Source organism: Pteropus alecto, unplaced genomic scaffold (genome assembly GCF_000325575.1).
Source record: "Pteropus alecto unplaced genomic scaffold, ASM32557v1 scaffold3, whole genome shotgun sequence".
In the NCBI taxonomy this organism is placed as follows: domain Eukaryota; kingdom Metazoa; phylum Chordata; class Mammalia; order Chiroptera; family Pteropodidae; genus Pteropus; species Pteropus alecto.
In genome coordinates this window covers 40,494,509-40,513,646 of record NW_006442484.1, presented here as the reverse complement: position 1 = coordinate 40,513,646, position 19,138 = coordinate 40,494,509, and the positions used below count along the sequence as shown (strand labels likewise).

The window sequence follows — 19,138 nt, the reverse complement described above, 5'->3', positions numbered from 1 at the left end:
CAAATACCAGAATCGAAGCATTGGAAAGGGGGGCCTGCTTATCTCATCTCCTCACCATCGCCTCTCCCTTTCCCATGCCTCCAGTGTGGGGATTCCCAACTCTAACATTCCGGCCAGGGGGTCACGGCCATGGATCAAACACTTCCTATTGTTGAGGAAGGTCTCTAACCCTTGGATCAATCCACTGCATTGTGAGACAGGCTCACTTAGGATGAAATCAAAAGTGCCTCCTATACCTTCTACCATTAGACCTTCTGCATTTGAGAGCATAATAGAAAAAGTCTCATTCCTCTTCTGTGTGGCACTCCTGGTATCTGAAGACAATATCCACAACAGTTTCTCATAAAACATGCCTCGCCAACATTTTTGCCTCAGATATGGCACTTTGATGACCAAGAGAAAGTGAATTAGGAAGGGCTTAATTAAAACAGTTTCTTACTGCAAGAAACCTTTCCTGGGTAACAGGAAATCTGCTGATATCAGAAGTTTCCCTCCAACAGATGTATAACAAAGTTACAGGGATATTTGGCATCTACTATTTGAAGGTTCATATTTGTTTCTTCACTAGATCATAAACATCATGAATTCAGGGGTCAGATCCTCTCCCGCCTTGCATCCTCCACTGTGTGAATCAGTCCAGTTGTGTACCCAGCTGATCCTAATACATGTTCTATGCTGGTAATGAGAATGACAAAGTTCCGTGCAGGAACAACCAAAGAAATAAACTTATAACTTAACACCATCTTAAAATGCTCCATATGACTTTATTTTGGTAAATATTATTGGCATCAAATTAACTAACTAAACATTTTGTGTGGTCACAGGAAATGTCTTAGAGTCTGTTTTATAATTTCATAAACATTGTAACCAAGTGTCACTGCAACTATGTTAGACCTCTGTTTGCAAGTGAACAGAATTCAGGCCTTTCTTTTCACAAGTATTACCAAAAAAAAAAAAAAAAAAAAAAGATAAGCTGTGCCTGGTTGCACCTGTCTATTTTCACCAAAGAACTACTGAAAAATTGCCTGTTTGGACAGAATTATTCGTTACTTACAAGAAAATTAGTTTGGTTGTATTCAAGGTAAGGAAAACGTGTCCGGTTTCCTGTAAAAACAGGAATGTTTTCCTTCAAAACATTGTCAAAAAAATTTTATCTCTTCCTGAATTTTTCTCAGAAAAGACAACCCATAAACTTCCTCTTACTTTAATCCTAGCAAAAAACCCATGTCTTGCACACATAGGCAATAGTATCTGTTTGTTTTTATTCCTATATAAAATTCACAAGACTTTGCTAACTGCCTTTTTAATGTAGGTTCCTCCAAAGTTGCCACCTTGTCCATCAACCCCCATATATTTCCAGCCTCCTGTTCTTCTCAGAAGACCCTGATGTTAGTTGAAGAATGAATGGAAACAGCATTTTAATAATAATAACCAATTTTTCTGCTATCTTCTATACACTGTGCTAGCATAAAAATAATATTTATTTTCTAAATAACAATTCATCCTCACAAAAATCTTTTGAGATAGGTACCAATATCCCTATTTCACAGATAAGAAAACTAAAGTTATCCCAGGTCCCTGTAAATGGCAGAGCTAGATCCAAATGCAGGCCTTTCTGAATGCAGAATCTGTGTTTTTGGTCACGTTTCTTAACTGGGTTAAAGTACACATGGTTTCCAGACCCTGAAGAATGATCCTATTTTGGAAAATTCTATTTTAGCACAATTCTTTCCTAGGAGGATACTAACACAAATGTTTCTAAGTAGCTGGATTTTTCCAGATCCCTCAAACTACTTGCCAAGGACCTAACCATACGAGCTCTCTGACTAGATTGTTCTCTGTCATGAGGAAGGAAAGGCAAACAAAGGTCAAATGGGACAGAAAACAAGCATTCTAAAAATAACTCTTTCATCATTAAATCTAGGAAACTTCACTCTACAAATATTTACCTCATCCATTAAGGCTGCTGTGTTTTTCTGGCTCTCAGGGTCTGAGAAAGAGGAGTTACTGGAGTATGCTTTCAGCATTAGTTCCAGGCCTGAAAATGAAATCGTATTCTCAGTCACAGTTTGTCCAGTCCCAGTGGGACACAGCTGAGAGAAGGTCACACTCTGTGGGAGCCTGAGCCCAGAAGGATTTCCTAATCCCCCGGGGCTGTTTCTGTAGGTAGTTGTTACTTAATTTTACTGAATGGGTGACCTTTACCTTCCTTTAATAAATTGTGAGAAATGCTTGTTGGTGCTTAAAGAGTTGACTGTTATTTTCAAGGTGAGCTTGTGACTCCTCCTCGCTGACCTATTCCATGGTGGATTCCTAACATTTACCTCGGTATTAGGCTCTCTCTCAATATGCTATTTACATTTGCAAACACCTTTGCTCTCTTGGATCTCCTGTCAAGTATTAGACTGCAACACCTTGCTTTGGTTCACATAAAATAAGGTGTATGTATCAGAATCACAGGTGAGGAGTCACTTGCATTACCTGCATCGCTTTAGAGCTGCTTCACATGCCCATGTGCCTCACTTCAAAGTATAGGATTTAGTGTGAATGGTTCTCACATTGTTTAGTTAGTTAAAAAGGAACTAACAAGAAAACCAGAAGCCCTGTGCACAGGTTTGCTATGTTTTTTTTAAATTAATTAATTAATTAATTAATTAATTTTTTTATGGTGACATTGTTTTTGAAATTATCCCAACTTCACTTATAATAAAATGTTTTTGTAACAATAGCTACTATTTTTTAAAATTTTACTATAATTATGAAAAAGTCACCACATAATTGACCTCTTTTACCCCATCTACCTCCCCCCTCCCCTCTGGTAACCACTAACCACTAGTCCATGTCCATGAATCTCTGTTTGTTTGTCCTGTTTGTTTGTTGCTTTTAGGTTTCTATCCCACATATAAGTGATATCATGTGATTTTCAACTTTTTCTGTCTGGCTTATTTTGCAAACCATCCGAATGGGAAAATATATTTGTAAGCAATGCCTCTGATAAGGGCCTAATATCCAAATTATACAAAGAACGCGTACAACTCAGTAACAGCAAAAAACCAAATGATCCATCCAATCAAAAAATGGGCAGAAGACCCGAACAGACACTTTTCCCAAGAAGACATACAAATGGCCAAGAAACATATGAAAAAATGCTTAACATCACTAGCTATTAGGGAAATGAAATCAAAACCACAATGAGATACCATCTCACAACTATTAGAATAGCTATAATCAACAGGACAAGTAATAACAAATGTTGGAGAGGATGCAGAGAAAAAGGAACCCTCATACACTGCTGGTGGGACTGCAAATTGGTACAGCCCCTATGGAAAACAGTATGGAGGTTCCTCAAAACACTAAGGTTTACTACGTTTTAAACCAAATTTTCCCTTATTCCAGCCAATTTCAGAGCCATAGTAGAACGCCACATTTCTGGAAATGGTGGTATAGTACTTCTAAAGCTCTCATCTGTCAATTTTTTTTTTTTTTTTTGCTCTCTCCTTTCTTTTTTTTTATTTTTCTTCATTGACACAAATTAGGTTTGACATATGATTCTTTAAATGAGATGATCCCCGCCTCGGTGAGCAAAAGCAGAATCACCCTAACTCTAAATGAAAGTGCCTTCCCTTATCAGGCCATTCACACAGAAAATCACACACCTTTCTGGTCTCTTGAGGCTTTTTCAATATCTCTTTGTAGTCTCAACAGTTTTGATTTTATTGAAGACTCTTGACGGTCTTTACTCATTGCATTGTTAGGGTCTTCTTCCTTTAGGACAAAAAGGGATGTTTAACAATTTAAGAGGGAAAAAGAAAGACTTGTCTTTCCTAGTTCCACTGAGACTTTCACTGATTGTATTTAATGTTAACTTGGTGGAAGAAAAAAAGTAAAAACAAAAACAAAAACAAGTAACCTTTGGTTTTTATATATGTCATTCTACCTTTTCTAGACTTGCTTAATAAGAAAGTGTCTTGTTTACAACTTATAAGTACATGACTGAACACTTTCTTTAATAGAACAAATTGTTTTTGGAGAATGAACCTTACTATAACTATTTCATAGTTTCTTGATAAGTAAGTCTATTTGTTGTATACTTGTAGCTCTTTATTCAAGTTAGAGTCCTTCAATGGTCCAAATGTAGTATCATGTGTGTGCTTGAAGTTAGAACCATTTCAGGAGTGGAATGTTTATTGTGTTCTGTGTTGGTGGCTATTGGGAACACATGAACTGAAACAGAAATGCTCTTCCCATAATGGGTTTTTGATTTAGTTAGGCCTTGAAGCCTAATGTGACCTAGAAACTCAAGGCCACCTTCATTTATAAACAGTGCAGACAGAAATGTGTGGCTCACCAAGGGCAGGGACTCAGGCACAAAAGCTTTAAGGAGGCTAGAAAACTTAACTAAGATTTTTCACTGAAGGAGAAGAAGGACCAAGGGTATCCCAGGAAGGAGAATTGGCATAAACAAAGGATGGAGGAAGGACTGTGTGAAATGTATCAGGAACAATAAATAGACCGGTTGCTTGAGCGAACGTAGTGGAAAAAAGTCTGAGTAGTTTAGAACAGATTTTGGCCTGAAGTAGAGGTTTTACCACATAGGCTGTGAGAAACCATTAATATCTGAGCTTCCACACACATATGTCAAGGCTTGAATGAAAAAGTTTAGGGTCAGATTGGGAGGAGGTGAGCATGAGGATAGCAGAGGGACAGAAACCTGTGGAGAAAGAGGGGAAACTAAAGACTGAAGATAGGAGTGGAGTCAGGACTTGCCTGATAAGGAAGGAGAAAAACTAGGATGCCGAATGTTGGTGGAAGGTTAGCTTTAGATAGATTGTCATGAAGAAGGGGAAACTGAGCACTTAGAGCAAAGTGAATAGCCTTTATGAAAATATAATGGATAAAATTATTTTATTCACATAGTGTGTATTATATATTATAACAATTTTCTTCATATTCTTAATTACATGTAATTCTTACAACAACTCTGAGATTGGTTTTATTTTCCCCGTTTTACCTGCTACAGAGAAACAAATGAAGTGTTAAGATGAAACAGCTTATAAGTGTTTACTCGGGAAACCTAACTCCTGGGAATCCAGTTCTCTTCCAGAGTCTACTACTTAAATGTCTGCTCATGGCTGAGGCCCAAGCTGACGTCACTCCCACAAGGGAGCTCTAGGCAACCTGAGAGGAAGCCTAACTCCAATTCTCAGTCCTTCCTTGTTGGAGGAATGGACATTGTAATCTGGCTCCCACACCTAAGACTTCTTTTGGTCTGTTTGGGGACATCTATGTTTTAAAAATGTACTTCTAGAGATAGATCATTACTGGATCAACTTGAGGATGGCGTATACCACCATCCTTTAACTTTCTTAAATTTCTCCTTCTCTTCCAAAGATTTGTTTGAAAGAAGATCAGTACTGGAGGAGGCATATAAAACTGCAGACACAATCTTTTGAACATGATCTTTGGAGTGACCTTGCAAATATTTTCACACTGGTCACCAGTCCTTCAATATTTGCATTGAGATGATTCTCCTCTCTTACCCCTTGTCTATATAAATTTCATAGCACTAGATAAAAGCCTCTCTACACTTACTGCTATTACTATAATGTCAGACTTTGGGGGTGTTTTGCTTTAAGGATATTAAGAAAATCCTATTCACCCACTTGGAAATACAGTTCATTCTCTTATACAACAGATATTTAGTCATTAGTTCTGGTGACTGAAGTTTTATAGAAACCAAAAATTCCCACAGGTATATCAATTAAAGACAAACCATCGTAGCTGCCTCCTTACAGTTCAATAGAAGCCTAGTCAAATTTTCAAGAATGTCTCTGGTTTTATTGACAGGTTGGTCTATAGGGACATTTGTATTATCCTTTAAAAAAAGTAATAGATATATTTTATTGCACATTTTCTCATTTCAGGGATCACCTACACTACTTGAAAGAAACAGAAAGAAAGCACTTTCTTATTGTAATCACATCTTCCTTTTCACTCCCATCTCTACCTTTGTTTCTGTTTTGTTATTGCTAATTTGCTTTGCCTTTGCCTGGGTAAGAAAAAAAATAAAGACATTCAGTTAAAAAAATAGCTGGCCACTTAACTACTGTTTGGGAGGTAGAGAGGTGGAAAGCTGGTGACTTTCTCAGCAGCTGGATTCACTGCTATGCCCAAATCTAACCGCCTTTCTCTCTCTCCTCATCTCTTATTCCCTGAGTGGGGGGTCCTGGGATGTTTGACTACACTTTTAATCCTATAGGAGGGCATGAACAAGTGGGCTGGTTTTATATACCAAGAGTGATAAGCTTCCCAATAACGACCTTGAAAGTCTGAGTGAAATATAGCAGAAGGCCCAGGGAAGAAATGTCAGGAATTCAGAAGACAAAGAATTTACCCCAAGATAGCAAAGACACAAGATGCCTGGACTCTGACCAGGGACACTGATCAGTTTTTAGCACAAATGCCATAGTGGAATCACCTAAATGCCCTCAAAATATGCTTCTGTAATTTGCTCCAAGTTTTTCAAAGGAAAGGATCATGAAGATGCTGATAATGATTCTCTCCTCCTGGGATTCACGTCTTTTCGTAATCCCCTCCATTTGAGTGTGGGCTTACTGACTTGCTTCTAACAAATAGAATGTGATGAGATGTCACTTCTGAGATAAGCTTATAAAAGACTGTGCTTTCATCTTGGGCGCTCTGTTTCTGTCTCTGTTGTATCACTAGTTTTGGGGGGAGTAGGCTGACATATTGTATGCTACCATAAGGAGAGACCTACATGGCAAGGAACTGACATCTCCAGCCAGCAGTCAACCAGGACCAAAGCCCTGCCATCAGCCAAATGAGTAAGCTTAGAAGGGGTTCGTCTCTAAGTACAGCCTTGAAATGTCTGCAGTCCTGGCTGATACCTTGATTGCAATTTTGTGAGGCATTCAGAGGCACCCAGCTATGCCATATCTGGATTCCTGATGACCAGAAACTGTGATATAATAAGCGTTTGTTTTAAGTCATTAAATTTGTGGGTAATATGTTATGCAGCAATAGACAACCAATATGATACACAGTTATTATTTACAGGTCATAAAACACGTCTGCTTGACATTACTCTCATAAAAGACTGAATATGAAGATTCAGTTGAAAATCCTGTTTGACCTTCAGCCCTTCCAGAGAAGACCAAAGATATGTATCTATTGCCTAGTTTGTAAACCACACTGTTTTGTTTTATCGATATGGATTATGAAAAAAACAATATATTTTTTTAAAAAACAAGACATTTCTTTTAAAATTGCTTCCAATTTTTTTTGAATTTAATCCTTCAGTACATGACTAAGGATCCCCATTAATCGAACATCCTTCCATTCCATACTTACAAAGTAATCAGTTAATAGGAACTCAGATTTATTTTCTGTAGTTGAAATGGCAGTTTCTTCTATTAGAGCCTGGATATCTTTTTCGACATCTATCTTGCTGATGGCACAGTGTATCTGCTCATGGCACTGCAATGTCAAGGAAAACAGAATAAGTTTGCTGAAGACATGTTTCCTGCCAGCTCTTGTTATGCACACCAGACATGGAGAGACCTTTACAACTCACCGTAGTCAGGGTTTGGCCAAAACTAGAAATATGTTGGGTGTACTGGTTTAAGTTATTGCATAAAAGTTGAATTCTTTCCTTCTCTAGCTCCAGGATGCTCTGTAAAGGATGGAAAATGAGGTAAGATCAGCCAGTTGTGCAAAACTGAAGTACCCATCGAATACTGCATACGAAGAAAGTCTGAGCAAATTGTCATGTTTGTGCCTCTTGATTACTTCATGTCCAAACTGGTGGTGGCGACAGGGTGGGGGTAAGGTGGGGGAGATTCCCAGGATAGGAATGTGATTTGATATCTGTCCTATTTATCATCCATTAGAATTGATTGAACTTATACACTTTCTCCAGGCTTTTTTGGCCCAAAAGGCATATAGTAGATGCCATGGGTTACCTGATATTCACAAAGAAAGGGGAGAGAAAGACTCTTTTGAAAAGCATTTGTGAATTCTAGAGAAATAGAGTAAAACCCAGTGGAACCCATGTCCATGTCTTGGAAATGCAGACAGACACTAAATATTTCTGGAATTGTTAACACTGCATACAAGGCATTCTGCTAGCCTCTTCAAGGGCAAAAATGATGAGATACAAATTCTCTGCTTCAGGAAACTATTTGATGAGAGCAGAACTCCAAATTCTGATCAATTAATAAATCTGGCCTAAAATTAGGCCTGCGGAGTCAAAGACTTCTGTTTGAAGGTGGGAACACAGCTTCCCCATTTTGTACAAAATGACAAGAATTCCACTTTTAGAGTTTCATAACTTTTATCTAGAAGGATAAATAAGAAAGTGAGGGTGGTCGTATTTGCTTTGTTAGCCATTAACATTTAGAAAAATTTAGATATTAGACTCTTGCCACGCACTGCTAGCTGAGTTTCTTACTGATTGTTTCGAGGGCTTTCCAAGTTCACCAGCTAGGCATTGTGTGAGAAGGCTGGGTCAGGTGGAGTATGCAAGGGATTCCCAGGCCATGTGGGGGCAGTAGGAGGCTACTGGGTATGTGCGCAGAGGAATTCTGCTTTGACAGAGGTGGCAGGTGTCCAAAAACAATATGCTTCTCATCCTGTTTTGTAAGTACGTTACTTCTTTATTCAGAGGCCAGATTGGTTTCTCCTGTATCTACCATCTCACTCCATTGCGTGTGTGCAATAGTCTTTCATGAAGAAAATATTGGGCATATTGGTGGGTAACATTGTCATAGGCCTTTGGTAGAGTAGAGGTAGAGAAACCACAAAGATCTTTGGCTTCTCCCATCCTGCCTCTCCTGGCACACCTGCAGGGCCCCCTGGCCATATCCAGTATGGTGTTTCTTTATATTCTTGTGAGTAAACTGCATTCACATTCAGTTGCTATTTCATCTATGATGTATAGTCATTTAGAAATTTTTCAGTTTGTTTACTAATTATGGTAAAATTCACAAAACCTGAAATTTACCGTTACAACCATTTTTAAGTGTACAGTTCAATGTCATTAAATACATACACATTTTTGTGCAACCATCACCCTCATCTATTTTGAAAACTTTTCATCTTGAAAACTGAATTCTGTACGCATTAAACAATAACTCCTAATTCCCTTCTCCCCGGCCCCTCTGAAAACCACCATTCTATTTTCTGTCTTCTATGAATTTGACTACTCTAAGTATCTCATATAACAGGAATCATACAATATTTGTCCTTTTGTATCTGGTTTATTTCATTTAGCATTAGTTTTCAAGGTTCACCCTTGTAGCATGAGTCAGAATTTCCTTCCTTTTTAAGGTGGAATAATATTTCATTTTAAATTTATATCACATTTTGTTTGTAGGTTTATAGTCACTTTAACGCTGCTATTAAATGCATGTAGTAACTATGAACACCTGTGTTAATCACATGCAAATTTCCATTCTGTGCCACATGTCTTGACATTTGAATGAGAAAGCTTGGAGCTCTGCTCTCCATGGCCACCTTCTTTGTGGAGTCAGAACCTGCACAATTTTTGTGAGTCAGTAGGAACCAAATGCCTTTGTTTCTGGTGTTGATCTCCTGAGTCTTTCTCCAAAATCGCAGGCACCAGCTATTTGAATGTGGCTGTGTGCCCTCTGCCTCCCAGATATAGGATTAAAGATATAGATGATTAGCCTGTTAAATGTACTGCTTATTCAAAGGGCAGAAACCATATGCCTCCTAACAAATATATAAAACCAATTCTGCTCAGTGGTTTGGATCTCAAGTAGGACAGTCTTCAAAAAGAAAGAGCCTTTACAGCATAGAAAAAGATTCAGAAAGCAGCTATTGTAGTTTGGCACCATGAGCAAAGGAGAGAAAAGAAAAGCCAGGTTTAGGAGCACACTGCATCCCTAGTGGGCAGCTGCTTTTTTACCGTGACAAGTGCTGAGCAGCTAGCATCAATCTTGAGACTAGAATAGCCAGTGTCCTTTGGTGGAGATGATAATGTTTAACGGATTCTAATCGCATTTTATGGAAATCATTAAAATGATCTATGTTTGCTTATGGAAAGAGGCTGAGATAAATTCCACTGTGCAAGGGGAAAATCCATATCTCACTTAATGAATTATTGCTTTCTATTATCTTTCTCTTTTTATGTAAAATAAGTGGTAGAAAAGCAAGATACTCTGGAGAACCTAAAACTGTCCTCCTAAGCTTTCACAATAGCACATATGAGGAAAGTGTGGTCAGAGTTATCAAGAAACAGCAGATTTAGAGCCCATCCAGGGCCCAGGCATCATGATAATTCATAGTGTTCATTCATTCTTTTCGGTTCCTACTGTCCTGGCCTTTCAGTTTATACTAGCTGAAGAGCTTGGAGGGACTCCGTTTTCATCTAAATTGCCTTCATAAAACTAATCAAAGAAAGATCATGCTGTTCTAGAGCAGAAACTCCCAAACTTTAGTATACCTATCAATTATCTAGACCCCTTCCTAAAATCATTCAGAGGTTCTGTGATTTACCTGGTCTAGGGAGGCATTCTGGAATCCAAATTCTAACGAGCTTTAAGATAGTGCCCTAGGGCCATAAAGGGCAACAAAAAATTTTTTTTAAATCACTTATAATTCTTCTACCCAGAGATAACCACCGTTAACTTTTTGCTATATTTCAGTCTGTCTAGATATGTGTGTATAAATGATTTTATCTTTCTAGTTATTTATCAAATTGCTTAAATTTATATCTTTTCTTTTTCACTTAACATTATACATAAGCAATTTCCCAGCCCGTTAGTCACAAACATCATTTTAATTAACAGTCTATTGTGTAGGAGTGCATAGAATGCATCGATTCATTTAGTCATCCCCCTAAATGTTGGCTATTTGGATTGTTTCCTCCCTTTTACTTTTAATGCATTTTGAACAGAAATCTGTATTTATTTTCCAGTCATTTTCTCAAAATAGATTTATAGAAAGGAAATTGTGTTTTTCAACAGGATTTCTAGAAGAGAAACCCAATGTCCTAAGACATCCATTGTATGCAATGAGTCACCATTTCCTCTCTGCCTCTAAAGTGCTACTACTCACTACCATCCTTGCGAGAACTGAGAAAACAGTCACTCAAATTATTTTCTGTGTTCCGTGGTTCAGATGAGAAAGTGAACATTTTAAAGGCTTTTGACACGTTTTGCAAAGGGTTTTCTAAAATAATTCCTTGAGTAAGTACTGTCAGTACCAAATATTTGATTCTTGGTAATTCTTGGTAGTGTTGCTATTATTTTTTGAAACATAGGTTATTTCTAACAACTGAATTATTTTTTCTTGGAAGGTAAGACATGTGGCTTTCACATAGGATGATTATGAAGTAATAAGACAAATTGTAACTTATGGTTTGTGGAATTGGTTTCATTATTTAATACCAACACTTGGGACTTTGTAATATTTCTCACAGTATCTAGTAAACTGCCTTGAACGTAGATCGATAACTACTCTTTGAAAGAATTTGTAAATTCAACTGGAAGAGTAAGAAGGGGTAAGAGGACACTGCATAGGATCCTAAAACGAATTCTTATATTCCACTTTTACAGAAGAATGATGGGGAATACATAAAAATTCTCCTTTAATTCAGCCCGCTTTTATTATGTCTTTTATGAATGTGATTTTACTCCTGAGTTTGTAAACAACAGAAGATGTAGAATGTACAGTGTAATATGTGAATATATTCAGTTGTATTAACTGAATATATATAAGCCAACACAATACAAAGGGAATCATTAATGCTAGAGTGAAGCAAGAATGACTTGACAGGCATCCTTTTTCTACATTAGATAAAATTTTAAGAGTAATTCCTCTATTAACAGAAATGAAGATTGTGTCCAATTTTTTCTCACAATGCAATTATAAACAATTCTGCAATAAATATTTTTATACATCACCCTTGGTATACAGTTATAATTTTTCCTTTAGGATTATGACTAAAAGAGGAACTGTTGTGTTATGAGTACATACATATTTCAGTTTTATTATATAACATCAAATTATTCTCACTAGAGGGGTACAAGAATTTTAGTTTCCTAACAATTTTTATTTAGCAACATTTGATATAATCACTTTAAAATTTTTGCCATATAAGTGAGCATCTTTTCATGTGTTATTAGTGATTTGATTTTCTGTTTTGTGATTTGCTTTTTCATACCTCTTGATTTTTATTGGACAATTTGCCACAATTCTTCCTCTATATGTCTTCTCTGTTGCTAAACTGTACACATCCCAAGAGTTAGATTGTATTTATTCATTGCTATATATCTCCAGTGCCCAACACAATGCCTGACATACGAAGAAATTCCATAAGTGAACACAATTTGAATTAGGTCTCAGGCCTAAAATTCATTTCTGAGTACCTAATATTCAAGCCTTAATTTACACTTCACTTTGGCTATTTTTGAAATTAGCTGAGTGCTATCTTGTCCATTGAGAATTTAGGAGCAGAAATTCTGGCCAGTGACATTCAATAGATATTCACTGGTTACTGTATCCATGGAAAAGTTGAAACAATGAGAAGTAATGGGGTTTGTCTAACGTCACAGTAGGAGTGAGGGTCATAGCAAAGGACAGAGATCATCAGGTCATGTAACTATAGATCCGATCTCCATTTTCAAGGCCACACAAAGCTCCATGGAAGAATAAAAAAAGAAAAAAAAAAAGTGACTGTTTGATTACCTGGTAGCTGTTTTCTAGCATGTTTTCCCATTTCAGTCTGGTAGAACAGCCGGCCATGTTTTTTTGGTAGTAATTTTCATCTTCTTTTGACAATTTCTCAGTCGATTTTTTCAGTTTATTGAGGAGCTAAAGTAAAACATCAGTGTCACGTATTCATTAACATATTTATAAAAGCCCTTTGTAATTCCATATAAAAAATTATATGCATCCCAATGATATCTTTCTCATCTCCCAGCTAAAATTATAAAGAGTAGCTACAGATGACAAAGTCAAAGATCTTTCTCAGAAAAAAGAATATCAGAGCTGAAAGGAAACCTAAGGGCCTTTTAGTATAATTCTTTCAATTTTTTTTCTATGAGGAAATAGAGGTCCTTAAATATGATGTGACGTGCCCATTTCATCAAATCAAAGAAGAGGTCAAAGGACAGGTGAGAAGAAGCAAGCACAGATCAGGAACCTTCAACTCAAGACTGTAATCTGCTAATGATTCCTATAGTCTTACTTGGTAAATATTAGGCTATGGAATTTCTTACCAGGACAGTTAGAGATTTGTGCAATTATGTAACTTTTAGAGCTAGAATTAGGCCTGGCTATCATCCTGTCCAACAACCTTACTTCGCTTTCACTATATAAATTCTGCGGTATAACTTTAAAAATCAAACTTGAGGATTAGAGTCCTTGTTCTGACTGCGGGTGAATTACTTAACCTTCAGAAGCCAGTTTTCTCATCTCTGTGATGCAAATAGTGATGCTCCCACTTCACTGGGTTGCTTTGAGGATTCAAACAGGTGATGTGGGTAAGGCATGTGGCACACTGACTGACACCTGGTACAGCCCTCAAAGATTAGAATCACTGTTACTAGCGAAGAGTCCGAGTGAGATGTATGCTGGTGTGCACTCCAAGTTATGGACAGCTTGACAGATGCTTTCTTTCTATCCTGCTCCCCAATGATACGCTCCTTCACAAAGAGCCTCCTCTTGCCAATCACCAAAATTGGCCATTCTGACTGTGGAATCTTCTGGAAAATCAAAGCAATACAAAACTCTTCAGACCAGGGAAGCCGAAATTGATTCTCAAAATGCTCAGAAAAGTAATTTCACATCTCTGAGGAAGGAAGAAGTTGAATTATGTGAATGAGTCTCAAACTTTAATATGCCTACGAATGACCAGGGGTGCTTGTAAAATGGAAGATTTTCAGCATTCCACAAGTAGCAATATTGATTCAATAGTTCTGTAGTGGGAATTGGAAATCTGAATTTTCACTACTTCCTCAGATGATTCTGCTGTAAATGGTCCTCAAACCAAAAATGAAGGAACACCGAGGATCCCTCCAGCCTAAGCAGTTTAGAGCTTCAAGGACAGAGACAAAGCTTTTAAGAATGACCCTTTTTATGGTTAAGGACATTATGACTAACGTTTCAGTAATAAAGAACATTCATCTAAAATTCTGAATATTAACACCACTCACTTTATCATTCCAATTGATATGGTAGCCATTCAACTGTCTCTTGGCTCTGATGAACGACTTATACAGGACACATTTAGTTTTGTATATCAAGTGTAATGGGCCACATTTATCTATAGAAACATGAGCTTGTGAATTTTAATCTGATAACAATATAATGAAAGGGCAGAAAGTGTGCCATGGCTATATGTTGCTAAATCATTGTCCTTAAATTCTGGTTGAGAATGCCAGACTCCCAACAATGAGAATAAAATCACTTTTGAGATGACTACTCATATTCATCAGCCTATATAGCTATTGACTAGAAATTTCTGCTCAGCAAATTTACAACAAATAACCCCAAATCAATATAAAAGAAGAATGTAGACTCTTTTATTTAAGGAACCTCTCAGAAAACTTTACTAAAATTTGTCAAAGATTGTATACTTTTTCTTTCCTCTTTTCTTTCTCTTGGAACAAACATCTCACTCATTCATCATTTACTGAATGCCACAGTGTGTCAGGTACTAGGCTCTGGGGAAAGAAAATGGAACTAGATAGGCTTCTTCTCTAGTCAGGGACCCACACAGGCCATTACTATCCTGTGTGTGATAGATCTCGGGATGATATAAGTATTTAGGTATCACTGAGGCATAAGAGAGGCACTTAAACGAGCCTTGGAATTAAAATGACATTTAAGCTGAGACTTGGCATATAGTGGGTGCTTATAGGAATAATCCCTGTGTGAATAAACCTAAAATGAAAGTAAGAGTTGGTACACATAGCAAGGTATACAGTTTTTTTTTTTTTTTTTTGAGGTTGGAGCACACAGTTTGAGAGAAAGAATAGCAAAAGGTGATGCTGAAAATTAGAGAAGGGTCAAGTGTGGGAGAGTCTAAAGGGCCATGTAAAGGAGCTCGTACTCATTCTGAGGTCACTGGGAAGCCTTTGAAGGTTTTTAAAAGGAGAACAGAATGCTCAGATTTGAGGAGGCTCGTGTATGGGGAATAGATAAGAAGAAGCAACATTGAAAGTCAAGAGACTGATTTGTCAGTTACAGTAATCTAAGCAACGATGATGGTGGCCTGGGAGAGAGTAATGGCAGTGGAGGTGAATACATTCAAAAAGTAGGTACATTCAAAAGGTATTTGGTTTAGCAATTAAAATTGGGAGGATATGGTGGATGGTGTTATTCAAAGATATAGAAAACATAAGGATAAGGAATATTTTGGGTAGATAGAAGTGATAGTTCCAATTTCGGATATTGAGTTTGATGTGCAGAAAGCAGTATGGAGACTGGTGTGGGCTGGAGATATAAATTTGTGCATTGTCAGCATAAATATGCTAGTTGATGCTTTGAGGCATATTTGAGAGCCAATTATTTATTGAGTACCTGATGCTGAGAGTACTGTGCAGGACACTGGAAGATACCATGCTGAATGAAACAGAGTAAGGCCCAGGACGGAAATCATTAGGAAGAGCAACATGGGAAAGATCAGGCCAAAGGAGAGAAGTCCACAAAGGAATTTAAGAAAAAATTGCGAGGAGGGAAAACCAAAAGAGTAAGATGTTGCTGAATTTTAAAGAAGAGATCATTTCTGGAAGGAGGGTGTCAACAAGGCTTAATGCTTCTGAGAAGTTAAATAAGGTAAGAACTGGATAGTACCTGTTGGCTTTAATGAGGAAGACATCATTTTCCATGGCAAAAGCACTCTTAGTAGAACGGTGGGGAAAGCTTGATTGGGGAGGTTTAAGGAGTGAACAGGAGGTGAGGTAGTAGAGACAGAGCACAGACAACACTTTCAACAAATCTTATTGTAAAAGTAAGGAGTGACAATAATATCTGGAGAGAAACAGGAATAAGGCCATGGAAAGATTCTCCCTGAGTCTCCCTACTTTCCCAAGATGTGGGGAGTTGAGAAGGCTGATGGAAAGAAACTACTGGGGAGGGTTATGTTTGAGACACAGGAAAGAGGAATAATCAAGAGAAACATCTCTGAGAGGCAGGATGGTATGGTGCCCCATTGCACATATGACTTTAGTAGGAAGGTGGCTGTGCTGACTTTAGTAGGAAGGTGGCTGTGTTGACTTCTATTTCTTCTGTGAGAGAGAAGGCATGATAGTCTGCTGAGAGTGGGTAGTGAGGATGGAAGTGCGAGGAGAATGGAGATTTAGATCAGCTTCTGGTGAGAACAAGGACTGCTGAGCAGGAAAAAAGGAAGAACTGTTGAGCACCACAGAATCAGCTCAGCTCAGGCTGGACATCATGGGCACTTCTGTGTAAGATGTAAAAATGAATACTGCCTTAAGTGTGTAGCTCTAAAGACTGGAAAAAAAAAAAAAGACTAGCAGATAAAGCAATGAAGATGGTAGGGGTCTGTGGTATAATGACAGCCAAGGACTATGGTTACAGGACCGGCAGGAGGAAGGGAGGGAAGGACCATAGACTTTGACCTTCCAGGGAAGCTGTTAATGAGGGAAGGAAGAGGAAATTCACACTTAGCTGCCCATGCTCTTTTTTTCCTTTTTGCTTGACAACCATAAAGAATAGCTTCTAATGTGGGCTTCAAATGCCTGTGACAGTTCCTGGTGCTTCGCATTTTAACATACTGTGATTTTGCCTCCTTGGAAGCTGTCTCATTATTGAACTCTTATTATGATCATTTCGAACTTTGAAGATTGGCATGTGAAGAAATAAGAACTTTGTGAAATCTTGCTAATAATGAATTTAAGCTATTCAACTAATGGTTTCTTCAAATGAAATGATGGCATTACTTGCAATGACAATTTTCTTTTTCTTTTAAGACTATTTTCGGTTGCAGTGGTGCTGCCTGCATTTCCTTAAGGGGACTCCATCTTTTGAAGAAGATATTGATAATTTCAAAGGTTTCCAATCTGTAGCATATACCACATGAGGTATGCAAGATAATCATATATTTTCTGCCTGTACTTCAATATTATTTGTGTTCATTTTTGCCTAAAGCTATTTGTGTTCATTTTTGCCTAAAGCTATCTAATATATGAATTGACGTTGTACCCACACACGGACAGTTGTGGATTCTAAGGTGTCTTGGAGGAGAGTGGGAACTTCACAACATAATAAGCTAACATAAAGTCTTCACTTTCAACATCCTGGGACATGAGGCCATTGGCATGTGTCTGGGTCATGCATACGTACAGATTTATTATCTAGATTTAACGAGGTTACTACACACAAAGTGCACAAACCTCTTAAAAAGATCTCTGCCAAGAACCTGTAGTTTTATGTTAAGACTAACAATGTAAGCATAAGGAAGCCACAAGAAAAGGTTTGAGCTGATGCTGTCTCCTGCTCCTGGTTACGAGCGTGTCAGCACCCACATGAAAAGGCAAAAATTGGGATGATCTAGTGACACCTGACAAGATGGTGACAAAAAAAATGTTTAAATTATCAAGAGGACTATGAGAAATATGAATGTATGTTTACTATGTTTAAAGCTGAACCTTGCCCCAAGTATATATTTTGCCTGGAATTATCACTTAATGATTATGTAAAGATATGATGATTAGCTAATCATTTAAAATTTTAGTTCATCTTTATCTCATCCTTCAAGCCATTCTACTTTTTTATGTTTTATAATGTTCATAACATATCAGTATAATAGATAAAGTACTACATATTATATCCAACATAAGTGAAGTACATTATATATAATAAATGTGTGTATATATTTTTTACTTCTTTGAGGTGTAAGCTGAGAGATGCTTAATAGGGTCCCCCATCAAAAATGTTGACACCACTGGTCTAATTTGTCATCTGTCAATAAATATCTTTTAAAAGTACATGTGTACCAGGAATGATTTAGAATCCCTTCTTATGCTTGGCCACACTACAGATCTGCTCAGACCCTACACAGAGTGGGAATCAGCCATTTCTATCATATTTGTAGCTAAAGGCAGGAATCCCATTCATCTCCAAGCCATATGCACCCAACCGGCCATGACAGGTTACCTTTTGCTTCTCCCTCTCAGTCACGGTTTGCTTGGAGCTTTCTACAAGATGGTAAAGTGCTTCATGCTTCTTGGTATTCACCATTAATTTCTTTTTGGCCTAGAGTCAAAAAATATATAAAAAAGCAAAAAAGGAGCAGGAAATAATATCAAGAGAAAAACTCTTCTGTTCTTGAACAATTTAATGTTCATGTGCTAGCTTGAATGATAGTGTGTTTTTAGTTCTTCGTTTCTGCCCTCATCTCAAAATCTGCCTAAAATATCATGATGGCTAACATTTTGCCCTGAGAACCACTGTATATTTTTTCATCGTAGTTGGTACACTCAAGAGAGTTACACATTTTTCTAAATCACTGAAGGCCTACAAGCTTCCAAAACATTATCCTAGCTAACATAATGAATGGGAATGGCTTTACAAAAAAAAAAAAAAAATCACAAAAAAAACATGGAAGACTGCCTGCATCATTCTTTTAAATCAACCTGAGCCACAACTGAAGTTGTTTTAGGATGCTCTCTTAAAACTTATGGCAAAGGGGAAATTTATTCCCTGATGCCCAGGATTGAGAGCTGGGCATTTGCCTGGCATCTTGTGACATGACCTGCATTTGTGGAAAGGGGTGGGGGTAGTTGGGATGAAAGAAGCATTCAAAATCTCCCTACTCTGTTGATGCCTCAAACCTTGGAGTGGATTATGATTCAGGCGATCATTTCCTATTCTACCCAGTTCCAATTTGGTAGGAGATGATGCTCCGGAGATAAAATAAACAGAATTCGGTTTGAGTTGGATTGAGCCTTTTTCCGAAACTGGGTTGATTAAGATACTATTGGATTTTTTTACGTCAAGGTTGCAAGATCTGTAAAACCAGAAAAATGAAAAGCTTAGGTCTCTTTGTACTTAGAAATTGGAGGCAAAGCCTTCTGAAAGTCTCTAAAAAATGAAGACTCAACAATAAGGAATTCAAGGAACAAGA

At 37.5% G+C, this 19,138-nt stretch overlaps 1 protein-coding gene across 1 annotated transcript in view; it reads right to left on the bottom strand.

The window, feature by feature from the left end:
- Positions 1 to 19,138, bottom strand: part of NOSTRIN (nitric oxide synthase trafficking) — a 48,974-nt gene that overhangs the window by 5,539 nt on the left and 24,297 nt on the right. Inside the window, exons 6-11 of the mRNA XM_006921442.1 lie at positions 18,169 to 18,267; positions 12,733 to 12,858; positions 7,595 to 7,693; positions 7,372 to 7,497; positions 3,657 to 3,765; positions 1,950 to 2,038 (exon numbers count right to left, since the gene is read on the bottom strand). Of these exons, the coding sequence (XP_006921504.1) occupies positions 1,950 to 2,038; positions 3,657 to 3,765; positions 7,372 to 7,497; positions 7,595 to 7,693; positions 12,733 to 12,858; positions 18,169 to 18,267 (648 nt within the window). The remainder of the gene's footprint in view (positions 1 to 1,949; positions 2,039 to 3,656; positions 3,766 to 7,371; positions 7,498 to 7,594; positions 7,694 to 12,732; positions 12,859 to 18,168; positions 18,268 to 19,138) is intronic.